The sequence below is a fragment of the Medicago truncatula genome, chromosome 3, assembly GCF_003473485.1.
Source record: "Medicago truncatula cultivar Jemalong A17 chromosome 3, MtrunA17r5.0-ANR, whole genome shotgun sequence".
Taxonomy (NCBI): domain Eukaryota; kingdom Viridiplantae; phylum Streptophyta; class Magnoliopsida; order Fabales; family Fabaceae; genus Medicago; species Medicago truncatula.
In genome coordinates, this window is record NC_053044.1 from 32,573,470 (window position 1) to 32,589,888 (window position 16,419).

A 16,419-nucleotide genomic window follows, 5' to 3' on the forward strand; every position below is an offset into this window, starting at 1 on the left:
TGTGTTAAATGAGCTTGGTTTTCATCCCAAATAACAGCTCAAGGGATGAGGGTCCCCAACCATTCAAGAAGAAGAATTTTTTTGGGGTAGCCTTGGCTACCTCGTGCCATTGAAGGGCTTATGCAATCTTAGAACACAAAGGTTCAAGTCGCAAGACACCTTTGTTTATGCAATCTGAATAGAAACTTCCGAGTAATTTTTAAATTCAAGTGAAGGATTGTTAGAACACAAGGAGGAGGAGGAGGAGTATTAATATATGAATTAAAAAAATTCATAAGTCAACTTTCTCAATAATTGCTCATTCATTTATAAGGCGAGATCAAACCATTGATTTTGTAACGGTCAAACGATCATAGCGATTTTAATTGTTACTCATGTTTGACTCTTCACCCATAAATAGAGCATCTCTCCCTCATTTCTCTCTTCTCCATTGTTGTCAAAATCCCGACTTAAATTCTAAAATTCAGGATTTTGCGACTTTCTTCACCTTCAACGACTCAAATCCATAGTAGAATCCCAAAATAGACAAAATCCATCGATTTTGATTGTGATTTTACGATTTCTTATAAACTAAGTCATTTATGACTATATACCATATATTTAGTGTTAATTTTTTTTTGGGTAAAATCCATCGATTTTGATTGCGATTTTACAACTTCCAATATCAATTCTACAAAAATCCTTGAGTAAAATCCTTCGATTTGATTGAGATTTTATGAGTTCCGATTTTGCTATTCCCATTCGACCTGAAGTAAAGTTCCGATTTTGACAACCTTGGTTCTCCCTCATTTGCTTGTTTGACGAGTTAGTCTTTTCTTCTAATTTTTGTCCCGTCGAATTTAAAGAGTGTTTTTAAGATCATAGTCACTTCGAGTTATAATGTCTCTTTGGTAAAAAAAAATCTTTCGAAAATAAGAGTATTCTTAATATCATAATCTTTTCAAGATAAAATTGTCCCGTCGAAAAATAAGAAAGTTCTTAAGAATATAGTTCATTTTAATGTTTGGAGAAGTTAGAGGTTAAAAGGGTAGAGACACCATACTAGAATGATTCTATTATCATATTAAATAGAGTGGTATCAATTTCATATTGGAGTGGTCTTACCATCATATTTAAAGGTTTATTTCTAAAATGTATCCTATAGTGTAGAATGGACTTCGATACATTTGTAATTGAGCTCTTTTATCCTAGGCACGTCTAGGTTTGTAAATTTTGTGAAATCTTTCATGATTTCTCTTTTCTATGTAAAATTAACTAAATTTCTCATTTCTATGCACAATTAACTATATTTTTAACTTTCTGTAACATGATCGTAAAGAACTGAGGGAGCAGAAAAACACTAAAAAATAGGGTCTTACTGTTACTGCTCAGTTAGGTGTCAGCAGTAGCCCCCAAATTGCAGTAGCACAAAGGGGAGGGGAATTCCAAACCGTCCATAGGATCGTCATCTTCATGTTGAATGGGACCACACTCAGCTAAAATATCGGTATCGAAATGCCATGTGAACCACAAACCATGAAATGTAACGTTATATTTTTTTTTTCAAAAACATAAATACATTTTTTTAGTAATAATTGAAGAATTGTACCAATTAATGAAGGTGGTACTACTAATAAATTGCAGTAAAAAAACAACATGTGACAGAACTGTCAGTCAGTACTCAACAACTCAGTGATAAAAAAATTTGAAAAAATGTAACAAGTAACAACTCTATGTAGATGATACATATGATTGAGAATCAAATCTAGTACTATTCATTCTTCAATCTCAACCTTCAAAACTAACAAAAAAACAAACACAAATGTCTCAACCTTTTGTGTTAATCTCTATTTACATTATTACCATGCAACTAACTATTCTATTTTCACCATCCACTTCTCATTACTCTTCTCCATCACCACCAGCCACACCATTCAATGAATCTCCCCCTACATCTCCCTCTTCCACTTACTCCGAATGGCTGTCCGCCCACGCCACTTACTACTCCGTCTCTGATGACACCAGAGACGGAGTAGACGGGGCGTGCGGCTACGGTGACACTCACAGAGACGGTTATGGCATCACCGGTGCTGCTGCTCTCAGTGAGACTCTCTTTGTGCGTGGTCAGATCTGTGGCGGGTGCTTTGAGCTACGATGTCTGGAAGAGGATGTTCCGTTTGATAAGCGGTGGTGTGTTTCGGGTAGTTCTGTTGTTGTTACTGCTACGAGTTTTTGTGCTCCTAATTATGGGTTTGATGCTGAGAGTGACGGTGGATATTGTAATCCTCCTAAGCAGCATTTTGTGCTTCCGGTTGAAGCTTTTGAGAAGATTGCTATTTGGAAAGGAGGTAACATGCCCGTGCATTATCGCAGGTACTCTATTCTTTCTTCTCCTCTTGTGTTAGTTTTTCTTCCTAAATCATGAACATTATCAATGAATCTATATGTGTGACAACTTGGGATGAGAATAGAATGTGCCGAACTATATTTTGTGCTTAATCCTTCTCTATTTAAAAATATCTGAACCTACATAGATATGTCGTAGGTCATGTAGGCCGACCTGACTTATAAACCACATGGGGTTTATGTTAACACCGTAATTGCCACGTATTAAACTTCCGTTAACTTATGTTATGCTTTATGACTAAAGGACTAAAACATGAATCTTTTTAAAAAGATAAAGGACCAAAACACATTTTTGATTAATGATAAAGGACCAAATATATCTATCAGTAGAATGATTAAAAAGTAAATATCCAATTTATTAGAAAAGGATAAAGATGTTGTTCATATCGGTTTGAATACTTCCCTGAGGAGAAGTGCATTATCAAAAGTGTCAACATGTATCGTGTAAAAATTGTATATTCAGAAAATGAACTTTTATGAGTTGAGAAGAATTCTAGAAATGACAAGAGTTATATCTATAATGGTAAATGTAGTTAAATTTGCTTATTTTGAGACTACAAATGAGATGATAAATATTTGTGTTAATTGCAACTTTGACTCCTAACTATCACAATCTTACGATTTTGACCCCCTATAAAAAAACAATAACAAATTAGTCCACTAAGTTTATCCTCTTTTGCACTTTTGACCCCCCGGACCAATTTTGACTGAGTCAATGCATACGTAGCACCCATATCACTTCTTATTTATTACGTTTAATTACAATTTTGGCCCATTAAGTATCACAATCTTGCAATTTTGGCCCCCTAAAAAATAGAAAGTCACACGTGGCACCTCACTTTAAGTGATGTGGGTGCCACATATGCATTGACTTGGTTAAAATTGGTCTGGGACCAAAAGTGCAAAAGGGGGTAAACTTAAGGACTTGTTATTGTTTTTTTATGGGGCCAAAATTGCAAGATTGTAATACTTAGGAGGCCAAAACTGCAATTAAGTTTAAATACTTGTTTGCTGAAAGGGAAAATGAATGAAAAAAATCGGATTGGACATGGAAACTCGTGGTCATTTTCATTCTTGATGGTTTTTGTTTGTATGTAATGTTTATTTGTGCTTGGAGCAGGATAAAGTGCATAAGAGAAGGGGGAATGAGGTTTACAATTACAGGCTCTGGCATCTTCAATTCAGTACTGATCAGTAACGTAGCTGGCATAGGAGACATTGTTGGTGTTAAAGTTAAGGGTTCAAGAACTGGTTGGATTCCTATGGGTCGGAATTGGGGCCAAATCTGGCATGTAAATGCGTTACTACAAAACCAACCTCTTTCATTTGAGGTCACTAGTAGTGATGGTGTGACTATAACATCTTACAATGTAGCTCCTAAGAATTGGACCTTTGGACAAACCTTTGAAGGCAAGCAATTCAAGTCTTAGAAAAAAACATAACAAAACCTAACTTGTTTCAAAAGACCATTCTTCTTCCACAAGTTTTGCAATAAATTAGGATTATCAAACACATTTTTATCAGTTTTTGTTCCGCTATGTGTCCTATTTTCTACAATTATTAAAAATATACACGTTAATATTTTTTTCTTCTTCGTTTCTTCACCATAAACTACAGTTTACGGTGTGCAATTACTAAAAAGTACTTACCATAAACCATATTGTATGATGAATAATTTTGTTTTCATCTCTTCACACAACTTATGTAAACTTTTTAGTTTGCAATAAACTAATACAAAAAACGTTGTTCAACTTAAACAAAGTTCCATTTAAATGGAGATATATAGTAGATCTTCACACACCACCGAAGAAATATAAAATGTAGCAAAAGATCATTTTGAAAATGTGAGGGTAGATTAAGTAGGTATAGTGGTATACCTGTCATGGGCCTAATGCATGTAGTACCTAGACCAAATTAAGCCTCAAAATCAAAGGACTCCAAGCCCATAGGGACACATAAATAAGGAAAATTGCTTTTCCTACGTAAGAAGTTGCTTAAAAACATATGGAAATAACCAAAAATTCCAACAGTAGTTATTAGTTAACTACCAACTCGCTTCAAAAGAGAAAAAGGAGCCGTAGTTAATTACCGTTAGGTTTTTTTCCGTCATTTATGTGTTTTTAAACAACTTCTTATGTGGGAAAAACAATGTTCATGAACAAGATCTTCTTATAAACCACATTCTTATGGATTTGCCAATCCAGAAAAACAGGGGAAAAACATCATGATAATTTCTTATTATACCCTATTGTTTTTTCTCAAGCACCCTGAAATAACCCTTTTATCCCCCAATGTCACTTAACTATCGTTCGTTGGTGAACAATACTGCCGTTTCAAACTACAGAAACCCGTACACATTTATGAAGTTGGGAACGGTCGTTAACTGCCGTTAGTCCAACAGTTATTAACCACCGCTGGCATCTATTTCAATTTCCAAACAATTCCTAGCTCACCCTTATTTTTGAAGATGCATTTAATATTAATCTCAATTTCACTTTCTTATTATATTTTTTTCTGTCATCCACAACTTGACCAAAAAGGTTGTAGCAAACTGATCATGTTAATCCAATTATATGTCACGGTGTAGACTATTATGCAAATATTTTAAAAATGATAATTACCGGTTTCTATGAACTAAAATGAACATGTTAATCCAATCATATGTCATAGTGCAGACTATTATGCAAATATTTATAAAAGCAAGATTAATATATTATAGTACATAATGGTGAAATAAGATTTTATATTATATTATTAAACTCTTTTTATAAAGCTATTTTCCCAAAAATATTTTAAAATTGTAATCCACAATTGATATTGACGATAAATTAAGTTGATATTTTTCTATAATACTATTATTCTATGCACTAAAAGTCCATATACACCCATCAAATTTGGAGAAACCAATGATCGGTTAAATGATAAACCATTGTAGCTTTCAAACAAATAATAGGATATTGATTGATTTGATTCCAATTATTATGTACATCATTTTTCTCAATTAGGAGAAAGCATTTGCTCACTCCTTTGTTTTTCTATTTTATTTCTCTAAACATTATTTTATTTTTAATCCTCGTATCTCAATCACACGTTGTTTGTTGAGAAATGCTAACGAACGTTTCCGCAACATTTTTTAAAGATTTAAAATGATACGTTTTTATAAAAATTTATATATTCAATACATTGAAAATTAAAATGTATGAACTAAAGAGTGTCTCAAGATATTTGTCAGTAATACCTTGTTTTTTTAAAGGGTCAATCATAGAGAAAGGGTAGGTATAGAAACTAGCACTACATTTGTATGAGTAGATAAAATTAAAATGCTTAAATATATTTTTAATTTTTCTCCACCCATGTTTTTATAATGGCTTTTATCTACCAATGTTAATAGCTTTCATGAGAAAGTACGTAATTTTGGACCACACTGAAAAAGTTCACGAGAAAATAGTAGTTTAGTCAAAATTAGAGTGGTCCAATTCAACCATATATACACATGTGAAAGGTAACATATATTTGGACTTTGGTCGTGTGTGATGTGTGCATATTATTAGAGAACAATGTTGATACACTCTAAACATCAATTACACTTAGTTCTAGTTAGTTAAAACGGTTAACTTGCTAGACAAGTAAAACGGTTATCTTGCTAGACAAGTAAACTAGTAAGTTAAATAAGCATTATGTAACTAACTTTGATTAAGATCATTGATTGAATGGATGAATTTTCTCTATCAATACTCTTCATCTTTAATCTCATAATACATATAAAATACTCAGAAGTCAGCACCAATGATTCCAAAAAAAGTTTTAATGGAAACTTTTAATAACATATCATCTAAATTCCAACCAAATTTATGATTGAATTGAATATAGCAGTAAAGGATGTTTGGCATGAATGTTTATAGACAAATAAAAACTTGGTTCCAGTACCATTGAATTTTATTATAATATAAACCCCTCAAACAAACAAAAACCCTAAAAAAGCATTAATGAATAAATTTTGGTCTGTCCATTTTAGTTTGTTTAATTAAACATAAGAAATTTTCTTCAAAAAATTTTAACAACTAATACAATAATATTTTGTCTATTCTCTATAATGCAGAAGCTGGAGGGAGAAAGCCAAAACAAAAAGTGTAGATATTAGGGGATTGTCCAAAGCCTAAAATCATATCATGTCTGGCTGGAGGGGACATGTCCACAAATATGGATCCCACCAAGGATTGAAATGAGTACTGACAAAGGGATCATATAACTTTGCATACATTAAAGTACAAGGGATATAGTGGAGACCTATGAGCAAATTTGTAACATGTTCCTGACTAACTTATGGTTGAAATTTAAATATCATGTGGTTGTAGAGACTATAGGTTATCATTGCATGTGTTCACAGTATGAATGACCTTCATTTTAGGTCACTGATTTAATTTAATTGGAAACATATTCACATGCTATGATCTCATGTCTTTTATTTCAATTGCCACTCTCAAACATATATCTTCTTTACAATAAGGCCATTTTATTCACATGCTCCAGAGTCCATAACACATAACCTAGCTTAGATATACAGAAAATAAATTTGGTGCCTAACTAATTTGATGATATCACTAATTCCACACATATACATGTGATGATTTCTGTCATTTTGATCGGACAATAAGACAATGGAATGCTTTTGTTTCTCATTCATCTGAATAGAATATATACAACAATTGTGTAATGTTTGGTCAACTATCTAATTATGATACAACTTAATTACAGGAAAATAATTATAGCCAATTATGACAAAATAATCTATTATATCAAACCGCCGCAGTCGAAGCGGGAGGTTTCCAGACGCTTAGACTGATCCGAAAATCATCAAAGAGAATGCGAGGAAGCCCTTTGGTGAAGATATCTGTAATTTGATGTCGAGAAGGAACATGAAGTATGCATGCCTGACCACGAGCTACTTTTTCCCGTACAAAGTGAATCTCCATCACAATATACTTGGTACGCTGATGTTGTACAGGATTACCAGAGAGGTAGATGACACTAACATTGTCACAATACACCAAAGTGACATGAGGAATAGGGAAATAAAGTTCTAGTAAAAATATTATGAATCCAACATGACTCAAATACAACATTAACAACATCTCTATTTTCGGCTTCAACACTAGACCGAGAGAGAGTGGGCTGCATTTTGGAAAACCAAGAGATGAGGTTGTCACCAAGAAAAACACAGTACCCAGATGTGGAACGTCTGGTGTCAGGACATTCACCCCAATCAGCGTCAGTGTAGGAGATAAGCTTTGTGATGGGGAATAGTGATAAATGTAATCCGTAGTGTATGATACTCTGAACATAATGGAGAATGCGCTTGAGAGCAAGCATGTGTTCTGTGTTGGGAGCATGCATGTGGAGACCGTGTGGAGATAATTTTTTTATAATAAGATGTGTATTTACCACATTTGTAATATAAACCGTTTAATCTTAATCTAACAACTTGTAAAGTGTCGATTGCATGAGTGCAAGATTTCTGATAGCTTGTAATCAGGTCCGTGCAAATTCTCTTCTAATGCTTTCTTCAATCCCTTTCAAAAGTATTTTGCTGAAGTTATTTTATAGACCATTCACAAAAGATGGAGAAATTTGGAAAACAATAACTACATTGATAGAGTAAGAATTAAACGTTTCTTTTGTTTGTGTTAGGCAGTTTTAATTTGGCTGATTTTCTTGACACTTAATGAAAGATTTCAATATTTGGTGTGACTAGTCAAAACTACTTTAGTATCATTAATTAACAACCACAATCTGAAGTAACATATCACATAGGATATATGGTAACAGACATGGGTATAAGGTTGATAAAGATTAACTGATTGATTACATTACATGAGAGGTTCCTGTCAAAGTTGGGTGATAACTTTGACCCAACATTAACTGAATCTTAAATGATTAATCAAAGTAGAAACAAAGATAATTATAGACATTAATCCAATAGATGTTATAATTAAGTCTAAAAATGCATAACAAGAAGAGTCCAAAACAAATGCATGCATAATTAATTTCTTAGTCATTCTTTCCAAAGTGCATTCATCCATGGAATTTTAGTGGGTGCACACGGTTAACATGTCAAATTACCACTCCCTTGGATAATCAATGATTAGTATGATTATGTCCAAAATCAATTGCATATTGCATGGTTGATAGTACATTTTCCAATTATTTCAAGGTAGCTGCCATTTGCTTTCAAATCTTGAATAATTTCTCCCTGCCAAACTTATCTACATATTGAAAAGTTCTATCACCTACCGAATTGATTTGAAACTTTTACATGCTTGATTTTGCAATCATTTTAAATGAATTGATTGAATAAAATTGATTTAGGTTAAAATTAAATTAAAGATAAACTAATTTATGTTTGTATACTAGACGCGAGTTAAACAATATATATAAATATAAAAAATTAATTTTAAAATCAAAAGTTAACATCGAAAATCATTTTTTACTACTTGAGAAGTGGAACCAAATCTACAAGACTACGATAAATTAGTGTTCAGTTAAGGATGTTGAATCTTTCATCTTTTTATAGTATATAAATATAATTGGACCTTTTTTTTTTTTTTGAGAGAAAATATAATTGGACTTATATAGGGAGTTAGGGACGAATTATATAGGAACCTAGATCTTTTATTTGCGGACTTGCATATAATTTCTATAAGCCTTACACATAGGTACTAATTAAATGAGACTGACATAATGCTAAATAGCTATGCAGCGCTCGCCAGCTCAATATCAGCCGTTGAAGTGATATACGTTGCTTGGACTGAAAAGGTCGTAGGGTTACACTTACATTTATCCAAATTACAAATGAAACATCTCTAAATATTTTTCATTCTTTTTTACTTTACCTAGGAATTAAATTGGATCATTGGATGTAACTCAATCTCACAAATTAATTAATATGATCTATTATAGAATTCAACACTAACTTAAAATTTGAGTTAAATCTAACTTAGTCCCACAAAACTAACATGCATGGGAGGGAGATTACTAACGGCGAGATTAATTATTGGATAAGTACATTTGTTGAGTTCTTAAGGCATGACATGGTTATTTACTAAGCAATGTTTAAATAAAAATTGTGGTTAAGAGATTTATGATCCGTGAGTGTGATGTGTGACAAAATGTGTTAATACGTGTTAGCTCCTTGTTAGGCTAATGAGAGATGAAATTTAATGAGAGTTTTGAGTTACTTTTGTACTATACTTAACAAAAGGCCTAACAAAACCGATTAACTACTACTTCCTCCGTTTTTAAATATAAGTAAAATTGATCTTTTAGGTTCATTCAATTAATGATATATGTGATTTATATCATGGACCACATACATCATTAATTGAATGAATCTAAAAAGTCAATTTTGCTTATATTTAGAAATGGAGGGAGTATGTAAATTTGTTGTTTCGCTCTGTAGCATGCAAAATATATTATATAAATATTGAAGTTTTGTTCAAAGTCTTTTTGAACTTTGATTTCCAGATCCATCATTGCTAACATGTAAGGTATGTTTGGTTTCTTGAAGAAAGTTTAAGGAAAGAATGTGAAAGGAATGAAAGTATAAGGAAAGAATGATAGTAGAAAGTAGGGTTGGGAATAGGCCAGGCCAGGCCAGGCTTTGATAGGCCTGAGCCTGGCCTACGAAAATTTTTGCAGGCCTGAGCCTGGCCTATGGCCTTTCATAGGCCTATTATTTTGGCCTGGCCTGGCCTGAAAGCCTATTTACAGGCCTACTTACTATTAAAGTCACTAAACATTCCATTTTATCTACTTTTAAATAGGCTTAATAGGCTTCAAAGCCTATTCCAGTGTAAGATTTGTCTATCACTATAAGGCCTTAAAAACATATTTCATTATAAAGCTTTAAAGCCTATTTAAAAAGTCCACTATGAAGCCTAACATGCATAAACAGGCCGGCCTATTAGGATTCATAGGCTTTTTTTATAGCCTAAGCCTGGCCTATTTACTTAACTAGGCTTTTTAAAAAGCTTAAGCCTAGCCTTTTTAATAAACAGGCCAGGCCAGGCCAGGCTTAAACAGGCCAGGCCATAGGCCCCTGTAGGCCGGCCTGGCCTATTCCCAACCCTAGTAGAAAGTGAGAAGATCCTTTTGGTTGTTTGGTATAAGAGAAAGTGAATAGAAAGTGGAAGGAAAGAATGATGTGTATATTTGTAAAAGGACAATTATATAACTACAATTTAAGTCATTTTTAAGGATAAAAGGTTAGCTGTTTTAAATTTTGGTCATAATAATCATGTCATGCCTTAAGAACTCAACAAATGTACTTATCCTAATGCTCTAACTCTAGACCTCACTCAAATAGCAACATGTGGTTGAAAGGAATTGCAACCAAATTTAAACTAATGATGATAATATCTTTAGGCCTCACTGTATTAATGGTTCACCTAGCTAGTACGTAGTACCTATGCTTATCTACTTGATTTTAGTCCTCCTACCTATTACCTTTGGACCGGCCATGGTCTAAAACAAATTGTATAGATTGCCTAAAACATCATACTTAGTACAAAGAAAGAAAGCAAAGCAACAAGTAGAACAAGATACATTATGTAACCGGGGCCCCTTTATAGACAATGGAGTAACATTTAGGGTTTGTGTGTGACCGACAAAATCAAACTTGGGATTCTTATAACCAAAAAAATCCCTTGGTTGGATTTATAGTGGTGCTCATGATCCAAGTATTCACTCACTGCCATGTCTTTAGTAATTGCTTGTTATTATGTTTAGCATCACAGACAAATAAGACAGTCCATAAGCACAACCATACAACAATTACACGTGCCACCTATCCCTTATATGGACATTTTTTTGGTCACATATTTTGATTTTAATTTAAGCCCATTTCATGATATTCCCCTACTAGACAGAACGACCCATATTGTTTCTTTCATTAAATAGTTTGAGATAGCTCCAATATTTATACTGTAGCTGCATAAATTGAAATTGGATCTACTTGCACTATCTAATTATAATTGTGAAATTATTTTTAGAAATGGTCCCTTATCGTGGTTTGCTTCTATTGTATATAGTTCTTGACAATTACAACCCTACAAGTTATTTCTCAACTACTACTATATTGCAAGTGAAGGGCACGTTTATTTGCAGTTTTTCTATAAACATTAATTTAAACAAGGTAACGTTTAAAATGGACCTATGCTTGGATGTGTCCATCATGAACCCATGAATAACAACCATTAATTTAGTATTATTTTACACACTTGAATATTACAATCGTAGTTGATTTTGTTTTTGGAAAGAACATTTTTTTCAAAGAGACATATGGTTACGTTTTCTAATATAAATATAAGCTTCATTTCAACGTTAATTTTTTTTAATACTCATTTTAATTTTTTAATATGTAATGAGACCATCCACAAAAGACCACTCCGAGTTGGGTGCTTAAATGGGTCCCCCATGTCTATATTATTAAATTTACGATAATACTTAATAAGCATCAATTTTCTCCAATCCAACACTTCAAAATAAATTATTAAATAGGTCCCATAAATAATTCTATATCATTACATTTCAACAAAATTTACTTAATTTATTAAGATTTATTAATTAAATCAACAAAAAATGAAGAGAGAGAGAGAGGGTGCTTCCATAGCCACCCTTCTCCATAGACACCCATGTATATTACTCCACAATGGGGTACCTATTTAATGTGGTGTTAAATAGGTTAAGCACTCATCATTGTGGATGGTCTGAGTACTCATAATAATTTATCAATGTATCAAAATTTAAAAATAGTCTCTAATTGTGCATTTTATTTGTCAAAATTAAATAGTCCCTAACGCTAAAATAATCTCTCAATACTCTAAATATCTCATTCTGCATAGTGATTGAAATGACAATAAATAAGTATTTATAAAGACTTATATAAAAATAAGTAATTATTCTCTAAGAAAAAGTAATTATATTGAAGGAATGATATCACAATATTAATGAAACATTTTAATATTAGGAACTATTTTGACTAACTAATTAACTGTACAATCAAAGTCTATTCAAAAATTTTGATACATTGAAGGACAATTGTGACCACTCGTTATACAATTATGGACCAAAATGACTATTACAATTTTTTTTAATGTACTCTTTATTAATAAAAATAAATAAATTTAATGCACTTTAGTAGTATACTCTATTTTATTTTTTCCGTGAATTTAACTAATTCATAGGGACAATCTATAATTTTCTTTCAATTTTTTTTTTTTTTAACTAAATTTAAGCTGCCGTAAAAAAACAAAACACTAAATTTTAGCCACATGCTTGTTGCAAGAAAATAAAAAATGCTACGGTTCTAATATTAAAATGTGTAAAGTAGCTTTAAATCAAAGGTTGTTATGCATAAGACCATGATGGATACATTCATGCATAGGCTCATTCTAAACGTCGCCTTTAGACAAATGATATATATGAATTTGTTTTCTGAGGGAGAGATATATACGAAAAATATTAACCAATATTGTGCATGATTTTTTTAATGCCAACATTGATGCATTAGTTATTTATTACATATACTTCAAATTGAAGGTGTGTCTAATATCTAACATATGTCGGCATTATAGAGTCGATACCATCAAAGATTATAACCTAGATTGTAGATTATACTCATGAAAAATACTGGTCCACAATTTAAATGTTATGTCACTAGCATTTTGCAATAGTCTTATAATAGGGTTGGCCAAGTTGACATATAAATGTCATGTATGTGTGTGGAGTGTGCGTAAATACTAAATAGTTACATATATCCAATGAAAAGTAGACCCCTTGGATGGTAATGGTTAAATAGGGTTGGCCAAGTTGAAAGGGACAACCTATCAAATCATTAAAAAGAGTTTTGCCTAATTCATTTGTCAGTTTTTGTTGTGCATTGATAATATTCTTATGTTGTAGACTATTTAACAAAAATAGTAGGAAAACAAAAAACAAAATATGTTTTCTTGAAGAGTGTCATATATATGGGATAGTGAAAATGGACAGTTTCATATGTAGTGTAGCTGCTCTATTTAATTAACAGCTCAATTATATTAATTACTGTCTATTTCATGATACAGATGTATACAGTTATTAATATATATCTCCTGTTCTTTTCTTTTTATTCTAAGACTTTCCTTCATTGGTTTAGAGACAAGAAACAACTTGCAGTTACAGATATTGGTCTGTATTATATGTTTGATTTGAGGGAAATGTGTGGAAGAAGAGAATTATATTTGTTTTTTCATTTTGTCTGAGAGAATATGCATAGCAGAGTATTTTATTTTTCATATTTAAAGGACATTTTGAAAGAGTCTAGGAAAGTACACAATACACATAGGCTCTGTTTGGTAAAAATAGCGGATAGCTGATAAGCTAGCTGATAGCTTATAGCTGATAAGCTAGCTGATAGCTTTTAGCTGATAAGCTAACTGAAGTGTTTGGTAAAAATAGCGGTTCAACTAGCTGATAAATGTAAAATGACATAAAGGGTATTCTTAATTCATAATAAAAATTATATCATTAATTTAAGTATTTGTAATTTTGTAAACTAATTTTTCTTTAAAAAAATACTTTAAATTTATTAATTTAATATATCCTATGTATTATAAATTAAATTAAATTTTATTCACTAAAATTTTATCTTATATTTATTATCATTTAAGTGTTTCCACTTTATAAAAAAAATAACATTTACCTTAAAAACAAAAAAAAGGTAGCACCAATAGAGTAATACTAATAACAGAGAATAAAAAAAAATAACACTTACCTCAAAAAAAAAAAAAGTAACACTAATAGAATAATAGTATTTTGTTTCGTAAAAAAAAAAATGAAGGTATATATTTTTCAAAAAAAAAAAAAAAAAAGGTCAGCTGAAATATATACAAAAATTGGAATAAAGGGATAGTAGTCTTTATTACGTAGCTTATTATAAAAATTATAATAGATAAAAATACAATTTAAATGAAATAATAAGGGTAAAATTGGAAGAAAAAGTGAGAAGCTATAAGCTATAAGCTCAAACGCTACTTGGAATAGCTTCTGAAAAATAGCTTATAAGCTCGTGAAATAAGCTATAAGCTCATGGTGAAAAAGTGTTACCAAACAGAGCTTTTTTTGTCAAACGAGCTTATAAGCTATAAGCTAAAAGCTAAAAGCTCTTTTTTGGGGTTAACCAAACAGAGCCATAATAACTCCTAATCCTCATTCACATATATAGATAAAAGTGATTAAAATATTTCCAAGTATTCTCATTATGTGTGATCTTTGTAGCTTTTGTGTGACCAATATCAAGATACATGATACCTTTTTTAGCATTTGGGTGACATTGTGGTTGGTGACATCGGTGACATTGACCAACCACAATGTCACAAGTAGCTTTCTTCTTTCTTTTTCATAAAGTTTTTTTTTTTTTTTGTACACTTGTGACATTGTGGTTGACCAATGTCACCAACCACAATATCACCCAAGTGCTACCTTTTTTTTCATATATTTGCCTAACATTTACAAATATGATTTATTGAGTTGAATAAATGATTAATTCAATTCACAGTTTAAACTGTGTTTAATTTAACTATAGGGTTAATTATAATTAAGAATATATTCAACTGGATTAATCATATTTTTTTATGTGGTTAATCAGATGGCGCATATGTGTGTCTATACAATATTTTCGAACAAATATTTTCAAGTATAATCTTTGTAACTTATTTTGGATAGAAAAGTGGACCACTTCAATCTTCATAAGCTTAGATGATAGGGTCATTACAAAATATATGTGTTGAGGTTCAAACGTGACTAGAAAGAATGTACAATAAGTTATAATTATTTATTATTTGATAAGAGATTTAATTTATTAATAACTTTGTACCAATACATGTATTTATTCATTGAAAGAACCATTGTTTTTAGAGAGATGCTTATTGGTACGAGTGAAGCTTCACAAGAAATGCAAAGATCTTATGTGGTAACACGTAATACTCATAAACAAGGTCAAATACTGCAATCCTTTAAATTAGATTTTAATAATAAATTAGTCATTCATGTTTTTTTGTTTGTTATAAATTGTTCATTTAAGCCAAAAATAGCTGCACCATTATTTTATTTTCATCAAACTTAGTTAAAAATGGTTATGTTGACGTTTGTTGAATTGGTAGTTCTGGGGTTTGCATGTCTAAGAATATCGTAATTAATTTTGTAATTTTCCTTTTCTCTTTTGGGCTTTGCCCTCTCTTTATACCAAAACAATAAAAATAATGTTAAGTTGGTAGTTTCACATTTTCATAGTTTTTTGGTTGTTCGGTATATATGTGTTTGAATACTTTCATCTTTTGCACTAGTTTTGGAGAGTTAGATCCAAACTAATTTAACATGCTATTAGAGATCTGCTAAGGATGAGAATTAAACCCATCATCATCGTTAGGTGTGAGAGTGCCACATTACATGTACATCAATGGCCAAAAAACCTTAGCAATGTGAGCCTCCAATACAACTTCATTACCAGCTATCACATTTAGTGCAGATCCTACGTCCAATTCTCACATTTTCACCCTTAACCCGACTCTAATACTATATTAAATGAGTTTGAAATTTCACTTTTAAAAGTTAGCACGTATGATGAGTGTGTCTAATAACATATATACATCACCAATCTCATTTAACATGGTATTGAAATCCAGTTAAAGATGACAAGAAGACATTGTTTGTGAGTTGAATTTTGGTGGGTCAAGTTTTTTTGTACACACATATAATTGACATTTTAATTATTTTTTTTAAAATAACATCATAAATGACCATAATCTATACTTCAATTATACATAATTCATTTTTAATATTTTTTTTATAATTACCATAATTTAAAAAAAAATCCTCTACCTTTCAAAACTCAACTTGCAAACAAAAGCTAAAAGAATTGGAACCAAGACCCTCGTTTAAAGAGAATTGAATGTACTTATATGTTTTGACATTCTCATCTTACAACTTAATTTTGGAGTA

General features: G+C 31.4%; 1 protein-coding gene across 1 annotated transcript; it reads left to right on the top strand.

The window, feature by feature from the left end:
* Positions 1–1,645: 1,645 nt before the first annotated feature.
* Positions 1,646–3,906, top strand: LOC11406100 (expansin-A13). Its single transcript, XM_003600585.4, has 2 exons — positions 1,646–2,352; positions 3,506–3,906. Exons 1-2 carry the CDS (start codon positions 1,802–1,804, stop codon positions 3,813–3,815), a joined length of 861 nt encoding a protein of 286 aa, XP_003600633.1. The 5' UTR covers positions 1,646–1,801; the 3' UTR covers positions 3,816–3,906.
* The last annotated feature ends 12,513 nt before the right edge of the window (positions 3,907–16,419 follow it).